This window comes from Eulemur rufifrons, chromosome 29, assembly GCF_041146395.1.
Source record: "Eulemur rufifrons isolate Redbay chromosome 29, OSU_ERuf_1, whole genome shotgun sequence".
Classification (NCBI taxonomy): Eukaryota; Metazoa; Chordata; class Mammalia; order Primates; family Lemuridae; genus Eulemur; species Eulemur rufifrons.
The window spans coordinates 43863604-43886753 of NC_091011.1; the positions used below are offsets into that span (position 1 = coordinate 43863604).

A 23150-nucleotide genomic window follows, 5' to 3' on the forward strand; every position below is an offset into this window, starting at 1 on the left:
CATGTAAAAAACAAATAACTCCATTTCTATACAGGCCAGGGTTAATCTAGATTCACAGATGATTGGAGCAACTTCACACTCTGATTTCTAAACTGTGATTTGAGGCTACTGTTCTAAGCAGCAATTTTTCAAGATAAATTTAGCAGTTTTGAAATTCTAAAACTAAACACAATTTTGTCAGCCATAAAAAAAAATTAACACTATAATTAACAACTGCTTTAGAATCTAAACTGCTATTGAAGATGACAGTTTGAAACCAAAGAAGAATCATAAAAATGATTAATTATACAAACTGGTTCTTGTTTCAGAAGGTTTATATTCATGGGCCAATTATCACCAAAATGAGAATATATGAATTTCATTGAATATTGCAAATTACTATGCACACATTAATTTAGTTTTTATAAAATTAGATATTAGGGCTTTCTTTTTATTTAATCAACTACTCCATAATACATAAAAGTCATAAGTATTTTCCTATTAATTCAGAAAAACAATTTGCTTGAGAAGATATTAATCCTATAAGTCCATTTTCATATACTACTGCTACCTGAATAAGCACACTATTTATATAATAATTAGTGTAATAACAGTCTTTTACATACATAATTACCAAAATGAAAGCCACTGCTACTACATTCACTATAAGATGAATAATACAGCATTAATTGGAATTAATAGTGCCTTTTCGTTTATTTTTTAAACACTTTTCCCAGAAGAAATGAAGTTAACACTAAAATTAAAGTCATATGTTTTACCCAAATTATTTTATTTCAAATACATATAATTTATTATGACAAAGAAATGAATTACTATATTATTTTGAAGTGGCGTATTTTATGTAATTAAGCTTATTAAGCACCCCAAATCTGCCCATACAAATATGCTTTTGTGTTCTTTGATTTAACTCCACAATCTTGTGGCTACCACACTGAAAATTTAGGTAAAAACCGAAAAGTCCAGTTGAAAATCTCAATGTTCTGTTCCTATGTCATCAACTATCTAGATGTTATAGACCAGATCGGGTATTTGGATTTGCAGCTTTCACCTGGATGTTTGGCATCATGGAAGAGTTTATGCCTAAGTCTTTTCTTTTCCATGCAGGATAAACCAAAGGAAGTGTTTAGCATCGGCTAACGAAAATAATACTGTTTATCCACTAAAGAATAGGCCAGTACTTGCAAAGGCCTTCAAGAATCTAGCAAGTTATGGCCACACTCATTTAATGAGAAACACAAGTGTTTTGCATGATCATAACTGGACGTTGCTAAGCTGAGACCAACTCTGTTCATCTGGAGGCTGCCACAGCTTAGCCAGGCAATCAGGTTTGCCTTTAGCGGGGAACAACAGCCTTTATGCAGCACAGTAATTAAACTGGCTGATTTCAAATGCGGTTCTTTTTCATTAAGGAACTCTTGTTTGAATTAATCACCGCCCCAATCTCACTGTAACTTTAAATTTTGTGTTCTGCACACCCCTTTCCTGAAGGACGAGAGTTATTTTTATATTCAAGGCATAGGCTTCTTACGGAGAATGACGTAGACCCTGTACTACTGGAAACGTGAATTAGATCTACAAAGTAAATAATTATTGCCTGAGTGTGACCCACTTAAAAATCATAATTGTATTATACTTATTTTGTGTAACTCAAGCCCTTTTTAACTCCCAGCACTTCTAGTTTTATCAGATGCTACTACATCGAACTGCTATTTAAAGTGCAAGAGAAATGGCTCACTGAATCTCTTTCCTTTTATTCTTATTCTTGCTAGCTATGAAAACTGTTTGAGGCGCTTATTAACAGTTCTTATATATAACACCTTGATCATCATGCTAAAGTATATTACCTAGGTCATTTTTCCTGCTGGGATTACAGATAAACTTTTGACTTTAATTTTTCATTTCAGCTTTAAAATATATTCCAATGAACATTTAAAATCATGCTTTACTTTTTTAATCGTTACATTTGATCTCTCATATTAATCTGAATTTTTCCTTTTCAAGAATTTTTCAAGGCCCTTTTAAAAGTATATTAACCAATGTCAAATGTATTATATTTATTGAAATATGTAATAATATGGCTACTATTCTTTTGGCCCCCAAATACTCATATCAAACAAGTTATCTGAAATGCTACCAAAGAGTTAAAATTTAAAAGTAAAATTTAAAGATTTATGCGTGTTTTCTTAGGTAATTAGTGAACGGGATACCAAATAAATACAGCCAGGGCAATAAGATTTATCCATCTCTCAAATAATAGTTTTCAAGTTGCTATTTTATTTTTCAAATCCTACTTTAAGCTGAAAGTGATTTTGGAATTTTATCACTGGGCCACTATAAAAATATAATCAGGGATTTGAAACCTATGTGTATTTATCACAACTGAAAACAAAATGTTCCCTGGAAGAGGTTAATGGAAAAAGAAATAATAGGAGGTGGAAAATAAACTGCTTCTTTCAAAACTGGAGCTGCAAACAGCATTCTAACTAATTCAGATAAGCAGCAAACATAGTTGTTAGGGGATATTTATGACAGCCACATCTCGGTGACAGCACTGAAGCCTTAACAATGGCAGCGGGCTTTCTATAAAACACATCTGTAAGAAAGACAGGTAGATAGCTGACTATCAATCATCAGGACACGTGCATAATTCTACACGCAGTGGCCCATGCGCTGTTAACATCGCCTCCATATGCATAGGAAAGGTTGCTCTTCAGCAAGGGGCCACAGCAGGGAGTGATTTTTATTCTTAATTCTTTAAAATGTGTGTTCACACATCATTTGGAAAAAAAAAAATCCAACAATGATTAACAGCTCTCTTTTTCAGGTATATTTATAGTTCATTTATGACTTGTTATCTTACCCATGTTTCACTGAATTGAACGGGATCCCTCCCATAAGCCAAAACAGATTGCATTCCATAGTTTGGAGATTTCTCAAAACTTATTCAAGAGTTAGGGTCATGTTTCATTTTGGATCTCAGAAAATTCAAATGGGGCACGCAACCACTGTCTATTTAAGTAACTTTTGAATGCACAACTAGAATAAAAATTACAACCAAATAATAAAAGGGGTCTTCTCTGTCTTTTGTTGAATTTGAATAACTTCCATTTATGCTAATGGGAGTTAAGCACCTGCTCTGCAAAGAAAATAGACCCCTATCTGTGAAAATAAATGTGTACATTTTCCAGATATAATCCTGAAATCAAACAACCAAAAATGTGTGCTATATAAACACAGCATCATGTGGCCTACCTGAAAACACTGCTGCTTTCTATTTTACCTCTTGACTCATAGGCCTGGAGATAGTACTCATACCTTTGCCATTTAAATGTAACAAAAAGAAAAAAAGGGGTAGATGAACACACTCAATCTGGTGAATTCAGTGAGTGCATACACAATCCTCTGTTTACCCCTTCAGAAGTTCATAATAAATTGCATCAGTAAATCGGGATTCCAGCTACTGCTCTCTGCCATCATCTTAAAAGTCATGGAGGATAATTGTGTGTAATAGAGGAGGGCACAGTCTTAGGGGCACTGTGCTGGGACTCCCTGCGGCAGCTGCAGCCTCAGCTGGGACAGGAGATGAGGCAGACGATTGTTAGTGACTGGTGACACCAGAGTCACTTTCTGCAGTGCCCTTCTCATTCAGTGCCAGGTCTCACAGGAAGGCAAGTCTACCTGGGCCTGAATGGGGACGTCTCCGTGAGTAGTCGCAGAAGTCTCTCTTCAGGGAGTTCTTGACAATGGCGTGGACAGAGAAACCCTGTCTCACTCCACCCCAACTGGAGTAGGCATCACAGAGATCTTTCCCCAAATTATATTTTCAGTTAAAATTACAATTAAAGTGATCAAAACAGGGCTATGAGGAGGTGAATTACAATCTCTACTATGGCTTCAGCTCTATTTTTATGAGCCTCATGATGTTTATAATGGAGAATTGTTGCTGTTCTCATTTGGCATTTTTAAATAGTTTTACATAGCATGTACTACATTTAACAACATTTTTAGAGATTTCCCCTTCTTCCCAATGATCTAGGTTAAGGCCCCAATTTTTCATTTCCGATTCACCTTGTGAGTGGCATTAAGAGCAGTAATCTCATGGACAGACAGGGTCGGCTACGTAATTTGAAGGGCCCAGTGAAAAACGAAAACGTGGAGCCTTTTGTTGAAAAATTTTTAATAATTGCAAGACAATGACAGCAAAGTGTTAACCCAAGCCCAGGGCTCCCCTAAGCGCAAGGCCCTATGTAGCTGCACAGGTCATACACCTAGGGAGCCAGCCTCACTTGTGGAACAGGGCGTTGGCAAAGATAGCCTACTGCCCTTCCCTTCTCTCCAGCCTAACGGAGGTCTCCGTCAAGTCAACGTTGGGAGAATGAACGGGAGGTGTCTTCCTACAGACATGGATTCAATGTACTGATGAAAATGAAACAACATGGTGTCCTCTAAAAACTACCATTCACTTTTTTATACCGACTGTATTATAGGGCTCATCTAAAAGCGTTTCATCTTCTTGCTAGAGGGTTCCATAAAGCAAGGTGTTCCCTTCAAAGGCCAGCATGACCCTCTTGGGGAGGTCAGTTTTAACAGAGACCAGAGAACCAATTTGAAAGACTTATAATGGTAGCAAAGCCTACTGGCAATTTGGTCCTCAATGCCATATTCTTCTTAAATCGCTTCCTGCTCAGACACCTTCCCTCTTGTCAGTCATGCACCAGCCTTAGATTTGACCTCTGATTCCAAATGGGCCAGCTTGCCGTGAAGGCACTCTGTCTGGCTTTCAGCAGTTGAGGTGATTTGGAAGGCTGGAGAGGCGCTAGGGTGCCCTTCTCTTCTAAGCACAGTTATGCTCTGTCAGTTCTAGGCTGGTGAACAATACTACAGTAATTACAATAATGGCAGCATTTGCCTTTGAAGGGATGTACCTTCTCTCAGAAATGGGCTGTGCTAAGCCTCAGCTATAGGGAAGTTATTTTTTCCCTTTTACTAACATGGTGTCTCTACAGACTCAGTCTTCAGTGATTTAGAATAAGGCATAGAGGTGAGAAATGAGAAACAGAAAAGCCCCCTTCCCCCCAAAAAATATATACCTTACAAAAATACTTAGGAAAAAACTACAGTTAAGACAAAATTATTTTGTTAAGTCTGAGTTTTTCTGAGTTGGCTTTGTATATGATCAAACAATACAGAAAGAATTGTTCAAGTGTATCAGCCTATCCTGATTTTTGGTCATTCAGTGAAGGGCTAGAAGATTGTAATATTACCTACTCTCAATAAAATAGTATATCCTTTTTTTTTTTCCTTGGTAGTGAATTTGTAGGGATAAACAACCCTACAAATTGTTTGGCCTATTATATGTCACAGAGATTTTTCTATAGCTGTCTAGACTCCAGACAATAGGCGAGACTGGCCTATAGTTGCAGACATTTCTATAGTCTGTAATATCACTTAGAAAAGTAAGGGCAATAACGCAAAAATGAAAACCAGCCTGACCTGCCAGTGTGATAGTAGAAATATGAGTATAACAACACTTTACAATTTAGAAATGATGATAGCATCCTAGAAAGAAATTTTAGCAGCCACATATCAGCCAAAGCAACTTTTGTAAAATCACAGACTCCCAAGATATGAGTCATATTCAAGTAATTCTGTCCATAAGCTATAAAATCACTTTATTGCAGAAAATTCTGTATATCCGTCACATTGTGTTTCCTTATTGCCCAGAGATGGTATATGTGAATGTATGTGTATGCATGTATATGTATCTACATACATAATATTTAAGTTAGCAAAGATTTTTCAAAAGGCCTTTTTTTTAAAAAACTAGATTTTTAAACTATTCTATTTTTCAGCCCTCTGAGAATACAAGAAAGAGGGTTGAAATTATTAATGTTGCATATAATCCTAAGAGTGTTAAGGAGCATAATGCATAAGCAAGGGAGGTAGAGAAAAGAGTTTTTAAATTTTATCTATTTTCTGACATTTCATCTCTGGGCACTTCTTTATGTCTATTTCTCTCCCACAATCACACTTGTTGTAAACCAACTAAGAAAGAAAAAAGAAAGAAAGAAAAAGAAAGAAAACTTGTTTATTTTTTTACATTCTCCTTTTCTGTCTTTTATTTTTTAGGGAATGACCTCATAAAAAATATTTGTTTTTGTTATTACTGTTTAATAGTTTTATTTTGATAAAGACCATGAGAAAGATATATTAAATATAAAGAATACTCATTGAAGAAAATACTGCAGTTCAACTATTGGTAGTATTTCTGACTCAGAGTGTATTCTTTTTCCCAAAGACTTTAAAGTACATCAATAGTCACCAGACCCTTTGCATCTTCATCATTGGGGTCAATATATTAACAGAGTCTTTGTCACTGTCGTGAGGACCCTGCTTGTGGTATCAGGAATAGTCAAGGGGGTGTCTAATGAAATAGATAACGTGCAGTAAAACCAAGAAATTGTTTTTTAAGTTGGAACTGTGCATCCAGAATAGAAAACTCCCATCTCTAAAGTCATTCAGTTTCTGTCCCTGGCTGAATTTTAAAACATCAGCTAGCTTGTTTCAACATAATCAACTGTACTATATAGCAGTATATAATATGTCATCAAAAGTTCCATTGTAGAACAACCCATCTAGGATTGCCAAATTTATAGAATGCTGATTGATGAAACCATAAAGAACCCTTCTCAGTGTGATCAGCTAAACCCGTCCACCAGGCACTCACAAAGTCCCTTCTAGGTCTAGGATGCTATGCATACAAATGTGGTATATTTTCCCCCTGGAATGCAAATGTTAGATTCATATTATGCCAAAATAGCATTATATAACATAACACTTGAAAGTTCAATATTTTCTTTGTCTTTAAGGAAAAAATCCTTTAACCTCACCAGAAATGAAGGCTTTTGTCAACATGTTCTCATATAGTAAAAATAAACAGATAAGCTTAAGTACAATTAATTGATAATTTAATATTAAATATAGTATAAAAATTCAAGAAGATCTGTCAGAAATACAAGATGTAGGTTTCTTTTTCTTTGACCAGTGCCATGATATTCAAGAATACTTTACATATCATTAATGTAATAAGACATACCAAAGAGTTATATATCTCACAAAATAACTTCAAATATCATGAAAATGGTACAAAATGATGATTAATCTCAGTTTTCTTAATTGGCTATGCTTTAATTAAAGAGAAACAGTATACACTTTAATTGAGCACACTAGCTAAAACTTGACTTTTCAAATAGGTAACAAATTCCAAACTCAATTTTAGCATGGTAAAGTTGACAAACTTTTCATTCTCATGAAATTGGTGGGAAGTCCCTGTTTCATCACAAGACAGCTGAGAATTCTACACCACTCTAAAACGAGCCTTGGATCATTAACTAAAGCGTCCTGTGCATGGAGACAGAAGATCAAATTAGGCCCTAAGGAAGTCTCACCAAACTCCCACTGAAGTCAATGGAAATTTGCAAACACACTAGAGAGGGTTCTTGTGGCCCACAAGGTCCTGTCAATAATTTCACTAGGTCTTTAAAGTAGATACGCAAGTCAAAACAACAGCACAAACAAACATGTACCTCTCCAACATCGTAGATCCAAATACGGCCTTCTGAGTCTCCAACAGCAACTTCCTTGCCAGCTTGAGCCCAGCGAACACGGTTTAGGGCAGACGCCCCCTCAATGGCTACACTTGCTGTTGGAACCTGCCAAAAAGGTTACAAGAGAAAAAAAGACTCTCTGAATATAAATTTAAATGTACAAATTGACAATGATAAGTTTAACTGCATGAGTCACCACTGCCTTCATGTGCATGAAGTAATATACATCCCTTGTGCAGGGGTGAAAAGGATTCATTGTTCTTAAATCATATGCTCCACTGAATTAAGGGGTAGAGAGAAGAGACATTTTAACAAAAAAGGAGAGGAGGGACAGTCTTTTTCCACAGTCACTGGGCAGCGAGTGACATAAATATTTCTTTGGATTATGCCAGGTGTACACCCAACATACAAACAGCAGCTAAATAGGATACTTCACCATCAGGTCATGCTTTATGGATTAATAGATTTCAGGATTTATCAAAATTAAGGATATTATAAAAGGCAGAAAGGGGAGTGTATGGTGGAATAAAAATCATATTAGTATGAGTCTTCAGGGAAAAAAATTAACATATGTATTGATCCTTCAAAACCTCATGGGGAGGAAATAATCTGAAGAAGAAAAGAAGGCATGCAGGTCAAAAACTTCAAAAACCTCAAATTCTCCTTTCTTTTTTTTTTTTTTTTCTGTTTTCCTCCCCCTGGCAGTGCCAGGGTGAGGTGTGGTAGGCAATCTGCAATTTTGACAATGTCCCCAGGGTGGTATCTTGATAGAATGTAGCCACTTACTTTTAGAAAATGCCTTATATCTCCTTTATAAACACTCCAAACCTAAAAATACTGATAATTATAATAATAATTATTATTACAATGAACTAGAGGTGCTGAAATGGAACCTATGGTATTTGTTATAAGAACCTTAGTATTTGGAAAATGAAATTTTAGTATGTCTACCTCTTTTCCATCATTCGTTGTGTAAACTCTTATTTTGGAGGTAACCTTATTTTCAAGATTGGAAGATCAGATCTGAGCCTTCTATAAGAATGTTGAATAGGAAATGACAACATCCCATTAAGAAAGAAAAAGGTAAATGTTAAAACAAAAAGAAAAAAAATGGTAAAAAGAGGGCCACCAAGATCATCTCATACCACTGTTTAAGACCTGTGTCTAATAAACATGTCGCATTAGGATGGGAACACAACATGTACTGTGACTTAGTACGCCTGGCATTCTGTTATTCAGGGAATTGAAACCATCTGTTTATACGAAATTATTGACCCAATACCTATCTTTAAAATAGCAATAAAAACTCCATCATATGTAAGAATCTATGTTTAAACTTAATCTTGAAATCAATAAAAATTCTTTCACCCGCTTAAATCACTGTATGTCAATTGTGAACAAGAAAACTCCCAAAAGTCCCTGGCTCATTTATTTTTTAAAAATATACAATTTCTACAATAAAAGTACCTGCTGTGTAGGTTAGAGTCTGAATTTTTAACCAAACCTTTCAAAGGCTGAAACAATGTGAATTTAGATGGACCATAATTCTGTCAATACACTTTATTATTAGTGTGCTGCTCAGAAAACAAATCTGTGATTCAGCTACAGTCTTCAGAGCTAATTTTTAACACCATAATTTGGAAGGATGTTACAGGATGCTTACCTAATTCTATTACCTAATTCTATTCAATATCAGATTTTATCTATGAACAATCTTAAAAATTAAATAAAATATTTAATCTTAATATAAATATAGCAAAAAATTAATCCTCAAAAGAAGGCGATCTTTTGACATTTAAAATAATGCCTAATGCATTATTAAGAATTTTATGTATTTGGAATGTACGTACTATAGAAAACTGAAATTTTAAGCTTTTTAAAATACTGTCTTTTCATAGATATTATAAATAGTAGAAAATAACCGTCACAGCCTATATTATGTGCTAAAAATTAATGAATGCATGAAGGAATTGACAAAATATATTTCTACTAAACTGGTCAGTAATGACCTTTCAAAATTGATGAATCTATAATAAAAATAATTCATGTATTTTCTGTCTCTTTCTCTTTGGTTTTGCAAATATTTTCACAGTCTTCATGGCTCAATCATTTTAATTGCAAAGACAAGACACATACATATATATAGCCTAAATCGTTACATTAAGCAGTAGAAATTGGTAATACTGAGATACATAAATGTGAACTATCTTGCATAGGGATAACTTGGTCTAAAAACATTGTAATTTGAACAACAAAACACACTGCTGCACTGGGAATTTAGTTTTTGGTTTTTTGTTTTTTTTTTAACAAATCTAATTCTTAATCTAAAAATATTTGAAAAATCTTGTTCAAATTGCTAGAAGGCAAAAATTATTTGAAGATTTTAAAAAGTGTTCAGTTCATTACTGGATTTAAGTCAGACTCAATATCTCTCTACTATTATTGTGAAAGCAGAGTTATGTTTACCACAAAACTAAGTAGTTTGCATGAGCAATATTGATTTTTTAAAAAGTGTTTAGCTATAAAACTCTCATGTGGATGTCTCTTGATACCTAGAGAAAGAGAAGGGAAAAAATTACATTTGGCAATGTTGAGGTATTACTTTCATTTTACCTAAAAAACAGACTGGGGGAAAAAAAACAAGTTACATAGGAATTATTAAGGAATTTGTGGAACATTCACTCCCTTCCTACGCATTGTAGTTGCCTGTCACCTAAACATCACCTCAAGTAAGCCAGATTTCTAATATAGGGGTCTCCTAAGTCAATCTAGGAAACTTTGGTTTTTTGGGGGTTGCTTTAAGTGAGTTTCTTAGCAAACAGAAGCAATATGATTTTAATCAACAGTGATGAAAGACTTTGGGAAACCCTTACAATGTAGAGTAATAACGTCTTGCTATTAAAAGCAATAATGTTATAAACATTTCAACATCTAAAATGATGGGCATTTCACGTATTCATGCCTTTTGATTATTTTCAAAGATACTTCATTACATAACTCTTATCCTTGTCATATAGTTCTTATAGCTAAAAGGAGAAATAGACTTAAATTGAAAGATTTTTAAAAGATAGGTGTATACGTCCTTGAAGATACAATGACTCAGTAATAACACCTGAAGAGTATTTCCCTGCTCCCTCCCACAAAAAAAAAAAAAAAAAAAAAAATACTAGGGAAGTCCACTCCTCCTCACGTCCTCCAGCTGTGGGCTTCCTAATTAAAAAGGCTGAGCTGTTTCCTGCTCAAAACACTTCAAAAGACCTTTCTGTTGTTCTCCACTTGACATATAGTTTGCAGCACTTGTTCCTCTTACCTGTCCATTCTTATTTATGGAGAACTTCACTGAATCAAAAACCAGGAAATCATGCAGAGACTATTTTATTTTATAAAATTGAATTGAATTAAATTGAAATTTAATATTTAGGTTAAGCTCCCCAAAACAAACAAACAAACAAAAAAAACAAAAGAAAAAAAACAAAGTAGCTGAATTAGCACCTCAATAATTTTGAGAGTGGAAAAAAGGAACAATGCACATGGCATAATTTTTTAAATATAAATTTTTATAGCACGCTTTTAAAACAATGTTTCTTTATTATCAACTGCTTTTTTAATGGTTATTTTTCACTTGTGGACTACTTTAAATGTGACATGTTACAATCTTGTTTTAAAAAATACTAAGTTTGATATACATGTTTAAATTTAGAGACTATTGTTAAAAATCTGCCTTTGAGTTCAATATTTTAGACAAGGAATATTTACCTTGGTAAAAATCAAATGGATAAAAGAGCTAAACATAAAATACTCAACAGAATCATCTTTTATGTATTCAAAACAGAAATCGTGCAAATAGTAAACATTGACAAATAGCCCTTTTTAAAAGCCCAATCTAAAATCAGCATCCACAAAAGCTTACTTTTCCAAGTGTTTGCCAATAAAGTTATTTCAACGCGGCTCTGAAAAACGCCTGTGTGTCCTTCCCCATTGGGAAAGGCGTGAACACGTATCGTTTTGCTCTTTGCAAAAAAGGGGTCGTTAATTGTCCAGGATCTGCCACAGTTTAGGGCTGAAGTAAGATTAAGCAATTTTTGGCCAGTGCATCTGCCAATTCCCTTCAGAGTATTCAAGAACAGGGGGCCAGCAGCCCTGCTGCAATTGGAGGGTCTGTCCAAAAAAGGGCCGTTTTGGAGAAAGACGGAGAGACTGCGAGTGGCCGACGGCGCCCCCCTCCCAGCCCTCGGCCCGGGCGCCGGAGCCGCCGCTCACCTCGGTGTCATTGTTGAGGTTCCAGAGGTCCAAGCGCCCCATCCCGTCCACGCAGGCAAAGAGCGCGGGATGCACGGGGGACCACATGACATCGTACACATAGTCTGCATTGTCTTCAAAGGAGTAGAGCGGCTTGTTGTGCTGTAAAGCAGAGAGACCGTGAAGACTTTGTGGCGCTGCTGCTGCCTCGGGCTGTCTAGAGAGCCTAATTAAAAACTTTGCACATTCACAAAGTGTCATAAAACTTCCCTAGATGAAAGTCCTTGAGAAGGTGAACCGGAGCTTTAATGTGACTAGAACTGTCCAGTGGCATAAATAAATACCGGGGGGAGGGGGGCCTCTGAAGGGGCTGGGGGCCGGGACGGGCGGGGGGAGGCCGTTTCAGACACAGTCGCATGAGACATTCCAGACAGGTGGACGGGACTGCCCATTAGTTGGGAATTCTCGCCGGGCAGCGCTTTGCGAGACGCCCGGAGCCTGCACCCCAGCCGTGGTCTGCCGGGCTCAGACACGCGGGGATGCTCCGAAGCCCCGGCGGCCCGGCCGCCCCGAACCCTTTGCAATGAAGGCAGCCCCTGCCACCTCGTGGTCCTCGTCTGTAGCTGCAACGGCTGCGGCTGCTTCCAGCCCAACTCTAGGCCAAATTCATATTTTAACGGTTCCTTTGCGGCAGGAATGGGGACAAATATTTTAAAGGGGATTACGGTTCTTCCAGGAGATGAAAAGTTCGCGATCGTAAGAAACTAGTCTCTCTACATGGGGACATTTCACCCAAATCAGGTAGGCTAGTGTGGCTCATTGCTGTGCCCGTGACCCTCCATAGAAAATGAACCATATTTTCTAGATCACCCAGTATTACCAAGATCCCTAAAATTGATGTTCTGGGGAAAATGCGTTAGTATACCCCCACTGCATACAAATGCTTCCACTACAGAGGGATACAACAAATTAAAATGGCACTCTTGATTTCCAGTGAATATTGTCACATCAAAATAGCACAGAAGTCAGAGGCAAGTTTGAAAGTACACCAGAAATAAAATGTAATTGGACTTCATGAATTATTCATTCCATCTGGCTTGTCTTATTCTAATTTCTGCATAATGGCTTTACTAATCCCTGATCAATTAATGTAAAATGAAATTTAAATGATAATGAAAGCCCTAGAGATAAAAGAAATTAAGTATTCTTATATCCTCTGACAGAAATCTAAACAATGGGAGTTTTTTCCCCCAATGTCTTCTTCATCCAGTCAGCTGTCTGTACTCTCTTCGTGGGTTCCACTGAATGCCTGTACAGGCCAGAGCACTAAGATCAAGAAAAGATAACATACAATATGAACAATCAAATCCTTTCTGCACAGAATGTTCAAAGAATGTATCTGTAGGGAATAAGCTCCAAATATTAGAGTGAACTCCCAAAGTGTACTTTTAGTGAATGTAAAATGCACAAAATACATTTGCTGAAATCAAAGTGAGAAAACTCAGTGCAAAAACAATAAAACTTCTATAACCTAAATCTCATGCAAAAATTTAAGCTAGTGACTATAAGTGATTTCTCTTTCCATGAATTATATTGCTTTGACATTTAAAAATCACTGCTTAGAAAGGAACAAAATTTTAATATATTAAAGTAACACAGAAAATTTTAGATGTGAACAGAAATTTAACACGTTAAAGCAACACAAAGGATTTCAGATGGGCTATTGCGTGTGTGTGTGTGTGTGTGTGTGTGTGCGCGCGCGCGCGCGCATGATGTGTCTTATTTTTAATTCAAAAAGTATCTGATGGGGGTTGTAATCTGAAAAGAAAGATATGACACTGAGATATCAAAAATGATTACTTGGACATTAGCCTTATAGTTTTGGGTTTTATTCTATAATTCTTTTAGGCCAAAATATGTATGTTTGCAGTGTGATTTAAAGCTAAAATTATATGTTTATTGGCTATTTATGTAGCTTCATTATTACTCTCACTGTTTGGTCCAGATGATTCAAACTACTTTCTCCAGAAAATCTAAATATCCAATGATACCTGAAAATTGCATGATTGTATCATTTTTCCTTATTAATTTTTTAAAAAAGTGTGGAGTAGCTGGTCCTTCACTGACTACTGGTAAATATTAAATTCTAACTCTTAGTACAAGATTATTTCCACTGCAAATTCTTGATTTTAGAGCTAGCCAGCCACTATTTGTTAAAGAACATAAATAACAATTTTTTCTTAAAGTCAAAGGATGTTAAAGATTTATACATGCTTTAACAAGTCAATTCTGGGTTATCCTCATTAACCCAGCTGATAGTGTATCTGAGGATATAGAGGTCTAGATATAGATGTACACGTACAGACATATAATAAACACATGACACAACTGCAATCCTTGTTTTGATCAATTAAAAGACCATCCAGCTTGAAACAATAATTTTCTGAAGACCTGGTATTATTTGACACATTAATTCCCTTAATAAATTATTCTGTTAATCTTTAGCATTCTGTTTCTTTCCTTTTTTTTTTTTTTTTTTTAGTAGTTTCTTCTATGAGAAGTTTAATCAAAATTATAGTAGACCCTGGAGATTTCACTTTTTAAGCATCTGGAAATAACTGCTATTATTCATGTTACCAAAACCCTGTTTCTCATGTTTAATAGTATTGATTGAAATGCTATTGTTCTCTAGTCTTTCTCCAACTTCCTTATCACACTTCACCCCCTGAACCTTTTATTATAAAAGTCACTGTGCAAGTAATTCTAGTCTACAGTACATGCATGTTTGGGAGAAGGGAGGAGGGCTCATTTTTTCAAAGGCTTTGTTTAACCTTGATAAATTCACAGGCTGGGAAAGTCTTGATCAGGATTGATTGAACTTATTATCAGGGTACCAAGAGGGTTGAAATCTATGAACCACTAGTTTCCAAGTATAGCATAGGCATGAGCTATGGGCACAAGTGAATGCCACTTTTACAATAGTGCTATTTTGAATATTAATTGTACTTTTTTCAACAAAGGGACTTTGTCATTCTATTTTATTCGTGTTCAAAGGGTAATCTGAAAAACTGGTTAAAAATCTGTCTCAAATGCTAAATATAAAAGATTTTATGGTAAACCCACATATATCATGAATTTCATAAAAGAAATAAAGCATCGGTTGTTAAAGAATCTGTTTTTAAATTTATAAGATGTAAATTTCTGGATCCATCAACATGTCGTAGCTTGCCAGTACATTACCACTGATTTTAGGGTACTACAAGTTTTGGAAAGGTGGAGAGTGTGGGGGCAAATTTGAGCAACGATTCTGAGAAGGAATCCCATAATATCATTTGTATATTATTAAAGCCACAGAAGCTTTATGATTTTAAATATTTACTCTGCAAAATACTCAAGGCCACTTAGTAAACTAAATATTATTCCATAACATGTTATTATAGAATGTGTTTTAACAATCAAATTTCACCAGACAAAAACCCCTTCACCTATGTGTTTCTTTTTTTAATGTCATGTTAAGCATCAGCAAAATGTTAAAGAAAAAAGAAAAAGGAAATTTATATCACTACACAACCTGCTGCACATGTAGCACATGCCAATGATACAAAGCCGTGACAACCTGTGTGTTAGTCAAGTTTCCAGGGCTATTCCAATAATGCTAAAATATCCAGACACAGCCCAGCTTGATTTTAATGCTCTGACTCTCAAACAGAGCAGAGCAGCAGGCTACCAGCAGTCACCTCCTAGACAGACATCTAGGACAGGGAAGGGTAAATTGTTGGGTGTTTGTTGTGTGCCTGTCTCTATACATACATTGTCTAATTTAATCCACATAAAATCTCTGTAAGGTAGTTGGTATTTACCGAAAAGAAAATTATGGTTCAGGAAAGTTAGTAACTTTCCCAAGGCCACAAAAGTTGTTAAGTGGTTAAGTTGGATTTAGTTCTCAGGTTTTCCTAGTTGTTAAGCATATCCTCTATTTGCTGGAATCATAGAGTCCTTCTATAAAACATAGCAATGGTCTTCAGTCCTCAAAGAAAAAACAATATAATCTCTTACCTCTACTCTTTTCTCTCCCATTCAATTCAACCAGTATTTACTAAGCACATGCTATGTAACTTGTAGAAACAGTTAAAAATATCACAATCTTTATTCCATTTCCTGAGCCTGTTATTAATAAGCCTGAGGATGTTACCCATATATTTGCAGGATCCTTTAGCACCTTGTGAGATGAACGGAAATCTTTTTCTTCTGAAAGCTAGAAATAAGATGGGTATGGTTCTTTACGCAGCAGAGATTAACATCAGGCTCTGCATTGAAGAGTAGAATAAAATGGGGTTAGAAGGCAAAGATCTGGGATCCAGTTCTCTGAAGGTCTGTGAGGCTTTGGGTGAGAGACTCCAGTTATGTTATCTGAAAAGTGGGGATAACACAGGTAGCATGGAGCAGAAAAGGCAATGGAAAAAGTGGAAAACTGCAGATCTGGGGAAATTTCACTTAACATCCTTGGATCTTAGTTTTCTCATCTGTAAGATGGAAGGCTGGAGCTACTGGCCTCAAGGGTTCCTATTAGTTTTGTGATTCTATGACTTTTATTTATGCATTTTGGTGCCCTGCACTAAGAATAGAATGGGCTAAAGTATGTGAAAGTTTTTTCCAAAGTACTATTCAAAGGTAAATATTACAATTAATGTAATCTTCTTTGATGTTTTGTGGAAACCATATGACAGTGTTTTTTTCTAAATTTTAATTTCATTAAAATATACATATACAAATGCACCAGGGTGGTTTCTAATAAAAAAATTGAAATTATAGAAGTAACAACAGACCTCTTATTGGATCAATTAGAGAAGGAATAAAGAATATTAAATTCACGTAAGAGAGGCAGATGGTGAAATCTGTTAAAATATGAAAACTTTACAATGTCCACCAACATTTTAGCAATACAACAAAGACTTTGTCTCTAGCCTAGAGCTTTAATTTTATAAGTAGACTTCTGAAAATGAATAGACCTGCATATTTTCCCAATCAGTTAACTATAAAATGACTTCATAAGAGATAAGTGTCTATTTCTGATGTCAGATATGTGCCAAAGTTACATCTAGAGAATAGAATGGTTATTTTCTTCTATATTATTTATTTTCCTCTTATCAGGCAATTCTAGGTATCCCAATAGGTTTTCGTGTTTTGAAGGCTGTTGAGTAGGAAGATTTATGTTAAAATGTCTCCTAACACCTCCAAACATTGTGGTTCTTGAGGTTGCATTTCAGCTTTTAAAGCTGATTTAGTAGAAAAGAAACTACCTTTTGGAGGGGAGGGGTAGTGTGGTAGGGGTACTACGTGGATAGGTGGGGGAAGGGACAGAAAACTAAAAGTAAAATTTCTAAATTTTAATTCTAAAATAAAAGGAAAACAAATGGAATCTTACCTTGAAAACTATATCCTGTTGAGAAAAATGACCAAAATAATAAACAATGAGTAATAAGAAAATGTCCTTCAAAAATTGTCATGTGGGTTCCTGTGAAGTAATTAAAATAAATAGCTAGCCAGTTCTTCCAGGAAACATTAAAATGTGAGACCACAATATCACTTTAAGAAAACCACCAAAGGACCCCAAAACTTCAGGCTCACACAAAAATGGATGCTTCTACCATAAAAAGAAAGTGCTTAAACAAACAAATACACTGAAACTCACAAACCAAACCAAACCAAACCAAAAAAACCAACTCTCTTGGCCCAAGAGAGGTGTTATGAATTTGGTACTATCACTGGAAAACTTTGCCACTTAGTTTGAGATTCTTCTAATGCACAAAGAATCCTATATTTATCTTAACTTCTGTGGCTAATATTAAGACAATGCATGTGATCCCTGCATGAAATCTTTACCTGTTTCTGTTATGGTCAGAAATTCAAAATTAGACATAAACAATTGGAGTGAGCTATTCTCAACAGAATATGTATAGTGAATCTATTTGTTGTTTGTGTGTATTAACCAAAAATAGGTAAGGACTTTAATTTGAATTACTTAATATAAAACAATTTGAAAGAAGGTTATAGAAATCCAAGAATGCAGCATTTGCTTCTTTATAAATGTAGAAGTTTTGCTAAATAAGTACTGAAGCCACATGAAAGGTGTTCTTTGTTACACCGTCTCCCTCTCCTGCTTATTTGCATGGAAGAATCCTCCTAATCCAGGAGGCGCCACCAATAAAGAGGCTAATTATCCATATAAAAGAATGTATACATATTCACAGGTTTTGACTAGTGTTTGAGTGTTTAAAGCCACGGAAAAAGCTACAAGCTTTGCTTAATTCATAAAAGGAGTATTCCCCGCACTGGCATGATTTTTTATGAATATCAGCTCCACCTAAAGGTTCTTTTTTAAAACTGGCTTTGTAATAGCACAAATCTATACAGAACCATTGTGAAAACACTAAGCAAGTGGGATGCTCTTTTGAATTGTCTCTTGCAGCCACTGCAGCTGCTATGGTTCCTTTGGTGCGTCTGTGCTTATTTGAGCTGAAGCAGGGCAGAGAGGGTCATTTACCAGCAAAACCAGGTTCAGCCAAGTTGGCTGACTAGTACAATTGAGTACAACTGATATCCTCATTCTCGACTGATAGTTGCTCTCAGAAAGACCACGTGGCAGAAGGAGGTTAGCGGGTACCAAAGAGCCCCTCTTTAGTTGTTGCTGCCCCAACTCTATTTCTACCATGGCTGAGTGGTTTCATATCCAACAGGATATTAATTAGACAAAGAAGCATTCTATATACCTATAAAGGTCAGGTTGATTAGAGGCTGGATTCGGAGCTGAAGGGAAGAGGTGGATGTTGGTATTAAGGATTAGGGGGTGTACAGGGGTGAGAATGGACTAGACCTAGAAGCAGCTGGACATGTGGTTGTATCAGTGCCTTAAAGCCTTGGAAGTTAGAAGAACGAGCAAGTAAAGTGGCATATGTAGGCTTATTTATTACTTATTTAATATCAAATTGCACAGCTGCATTTTACTAGTAGGTAGATTAAGTGGCCAAATATTTCTACTCTGGTCCTTAAACTGCCAACCTCTACTCTAGCATCTGGCTTACAAACTGCCTCACTGACATAAATAAGCTAAATATGTATGTATACATATATAATTCTTAAAGAAAGTTTTAATAATATCAGATACAAATTCAGATCCATAGATGACATCTTGAGTCCCCTTTTGTTACTTATTTCTCAAATGCTTAGGGTAACATTTGCCAGTTCCCAAAGCTAATATGACATTAGTGATCTCACTACATTTAGTCAATATGACATTTAGACAAATTTTATTTTTTTTCAAGAAGTCATATACCCTAATGCCCAGATTTGTCCTGTCAAACAGGTTTAAAGTCAAACTGTAAAATTATCTAAATTTTCAATTCTACTTCTTGCATCAACAATTGACCATATATATGAGGGCTGTCTGGAAAGTGTCCAGCCATGTCATTGTTCTCATTGTATTAACAATGGCTGGATACTTTCTGGACACCTATACATAAAGGGCACATTTTCAAAGAATCAAGGAGAGTTTTTTATGGCTCTGTACTCCCATGTCTCCTGGTATTAAATGCAATGTATCTTTTATATCATATCTAGTATTAGTATAGTTAATACTTGTATTTATTTTAATAGTGGGGAGAACCAGTGAGGAGAATCCCAAATAAGAGATGTTCAAAATATTCTGTTCAAGTGTAGAATATATTTAATATGCTTCCTGCTTTGCAGCAGATTTATTTACCTTATTCTGTTTTATCTAAGCCAAATTGAAATTAATTTCTGTTTAAGAAGCAAACATGAGCTAAATGTGAGGTGAGGTGATTCAGAACACCGGAAGCGGTCATGGGAAAAAATAATCTATTATCAATTATGTGTCCTGGACAACCTGCAAGATTAAGAGGTCACAGGAGGCTGGTCAAGATGGACCCACATGGGTTTGGCCAAAAGCAGCTACTTTAGGGTTAAGGATGAGTTTTAATTTACCTTCCAATGTTAGATATAAAATGCAGGTTAGAGCAGGGAGCTGGGGTTAGGGTATCTTTGAATCTCATAATAATGTCGACAGTTGTATCTGTTATTGTCATTCATATCCCTTCCCCCTCCCTTTTTCTCTCTCTCTCTCTCTCTCTACTTAAAAGGAGAAGGTTGGGGAAGGCAACTTGGGCAGTATATAATTAAAATTAAAAGGCAAATGTTTCCACTCTCTTTAAAGGAGAGAAAGAAAGAATTCACCAAGCTCTTACTTCTTGCACAATGAAAGCCCAGTCAGCTGAGTGGATTTTAAGTCTCAAAAGTGTACTTTTATGAATTTTTCACACGTCTGTATAAATATTTAACAGCCATAGGTATGTGTTGGTGGATGAATGTTTGAGGGGATGGGGTAGAGGTGGAGGTAAAAGGACAGGAAGTATGAACACAGGCCAAGTCTGGAGGTGACTTTAGGATTACATTCTTGTGGTTTCTTTCAAAGTTAAAAGTATTCTCCCTGGGTGAGCTTAAAAAGGAAACAAAAAAAAAAAAAAAGGAGAGAAAGAAAAGAATTTGATGACTGGCACATGTAGTTTTATTGAAAGCCAATTTTAATGTTTTCTATCTTATGTTAGAAAGGGGGAGTGAATATGGGGATAGGGGAAGAAAAAAAATAAGTCAGACACCACGTGAATATCGTGTTTATCAGAAAGGCAGCCAGCAGGGCTTTGGGGTTGCAGAAAAAAATGCACTCTGTTATCCGGTAAGTGCTACTGGCAGTAAACTATTGATTTGGTTAATCCTCTTGCCTGTTTTAAGTATTATGCTTAGATACTGTAATAGCTAAAACTTTAACTTTTCATTTTTTATTGTGCTTTTCTTCTGATATGTTGAACATTTAACAAAATGCTAGCAGAAATAGATAATGCTAGGGCCCTTTGTTAGCATGATGTCATCGTAGGAGGATGTCTCCATCTCAGTTAAAATAACCTAACTTACTTTAACAAAGCACATATTTTAGTTAGGATATCCAAGAGTATTAATCCATCAACAGTGATTTATTAAGGACCTAACATATGCTTTCTACTTTGGGCAATCAAAAAAAATAAAAGATCTGACTCTGTTCTCAAGCACTAACAATCCAGGTAGGAAAATGCGAATTATGAAATAATAAGAGAAGAATATTGCTTATTTGGGGATCTATTTTCTCACTTTCTTCCAAAAGGATTTATGGAGTCTTACAAGTTAAATATACTGCAAAATTAAGAACAAACACACAACAGAGTTCTAAAGAAGGCAGGCAGAATAGATAGCTATTACCAGGATCCTGAGATAAGCTGATTATTACAATCTGGTACTGAAACAGCTCTAAATTTCCTGATAACTAAGACAAAAGGGAAAACACATCATATCACAAGGAGGTACATAGATTTCGCTGTCTGAAGAAAGGAAGAATATAAATTCCTCCTCAAAGACACATTCCTGGGAAAAACTTAAGGAGGAATTTACCATGTCTGTGAACCACTGGAAATAGACTGGCTCTCTGCCTTGTTTATACCAAAGAAAGAGAGCAAGTATGTAGCCAGGTGCTAAATTCTGTGGTACAGATGTTAGGTGCCAGAGGAATTTGAAGACTGGGGGTGGTGGTGGTTACCATGGTCTGATGTGGTCAAGGCAGGTATTATCTTGGACAGGTGAGGGGACCTGCCTTGAAAGATGCATAAACTTTGATAAATGGTAAGGAAGATAGTCAAGGAGGGGAAAGAAAAACATCCAAAAGCGTGGCTACATAAATAAGTATGGTATTCCCAGACGGATGTAAAGGTGTGAGGTAAGTACAGCCCCAGTGGACTCTGAGAATTTGTCCTAAGAAATAATAAAAATAAAATAATAATTTGGGTTGGCTATGGCAGGGGGTTGGGCATGTTATGCAAAGTCTTGGGCATATAGTTAGGAGTTTTTGCTGCAATAATCTACTTATTTATTAATTGTGCATTGATAAATGTGCTGTGTGCTAAACAGATTCAGAGACTTTAACATTCATGATAGTGTTTTCAGCTTTTCTAGAGTGGGCAACCAAATGACAAAAACCATAAAATTAGCAGAAAATAGAAGAAAGAATAGCGTGAGGGAGGAAGATCTGATTTGTATTTTAAGTTTCGTCCATTTGAGTCTCTGGAAGTGACTCTCAGGTTAAGCTAGCAGTGGAAATACAAGTCTGGCATTGAAAGAGGTATCTGAGCATGGTGGCTCACACCTCTGATCCTAGCTACTTGGGAGGCTGAGATGGGAGAATGGTTTGATCCCAGGAGTTCGAGACTAGCCTGGGCAATATAGCAAGATCCCATCTCAGAAAAAAAGAAAAGAAAAGAAAGAGGGCAGGCTTGAAGTCCACGTTTAGGAATCATCATAGGAGGTGGTGAGGGAAAGGAGAGAGTAGGGAGGAAGGGGAAAAAGGACTTGTGGTGGAAATTTGAACAAGTGGGCCAAGAGAGTAAAGGAAAAAGACCCAGTGGAGAGACCCAAGGCAAAGCAGGAGAACATAACTAACTGGGCAGCAGAGAGCTGCAAGAACAAGGGGTGCTGGTCAGTATGATATAAGAAGAAGTCATTGCCTACAGTGATTAAGGATTCACCAATGGCCTTGGAGCAAGAAGTGTCAGAAGGTTGATTCGTTTGAGGGTGGTTGGGAAATGTGGCAGTGGTCAATGTGGATGCATCCTGGCTCTTCAAGTGGTTTGCAAGTTAACCCAAGTTTTAGGACATGTTTATGATATTTTAATCCAACCCATCTAATCAGCAACCACTAATTTCTAAGAAGATCATAATACCACTATTGGTGTTTGGGTCTAGGGCCTTCTTCTTTTTTTCCTTTTTTTTTTTTTTTTTTTGCCTTAAGACCACCCACTCTCTATTTAGACATAAAATCCTTGATGTTTCAGACCACTTCTTTATATCTCAAGCACATGGCATAAAGCCTGGCAAACAGAAGGCAGACAAAAATGTATTGAAATTGACTGATGAAGCAGGTAGCTTTAGAGTCCAGTTCCATTTCTGCCTGACACCTGTGAACAGAGCCTTGAGCCTTCCTCTAATTCCCTGCGCTTGAGATTCTTTCTTAGACTCCCCAGGGATGAACTTCTACTTTCTTGATGAATTTTCAAATTTGGTATCCTCCTTGGGCTGACTGTTGTTCTTCTAGTATGCAGCTTTAGTTCAGTACCCTTCCCCTCACTCTGGTACCTTGAGACCTAACTCTGATGAAGGTCATGGCAAAGATTTCAGCATGTTTGTACACCATGGGAAAACACCAGGGAC

General features: G+C 36.2%; 1 protein-coding gene across 5 annotated transcripts in view; it reads right to left on the reverse strand.

The window, feature by feature from the left end:
• DYNC1I1 (dynein cytoplasmic 1 intermediate chain 1) overlaps positions 1-23150 on the reverse strand; it is a 356211-nt gene that overhangs the window by 10164 nt on the left and 322897 nt on the right. For all 5 annotated transcript variants that reach the window (XM_069461334.1, XM_069461331.1, XM_069461333.1 and 2 more), the window contains 2 exons: positions 11868-12008; positions 7587-7712 (listed from right to left, as the gene is read on the reverse strand). In XM_069461334.1, coding sequence (XP_069317435.1) covers positions 7587-7712; positions 11868-12008 — 267 coding nt within the window. The remainder of the gene's footprint in view (positions 1-7586; positions 7713-11867; positions 12009-23150) is intronic.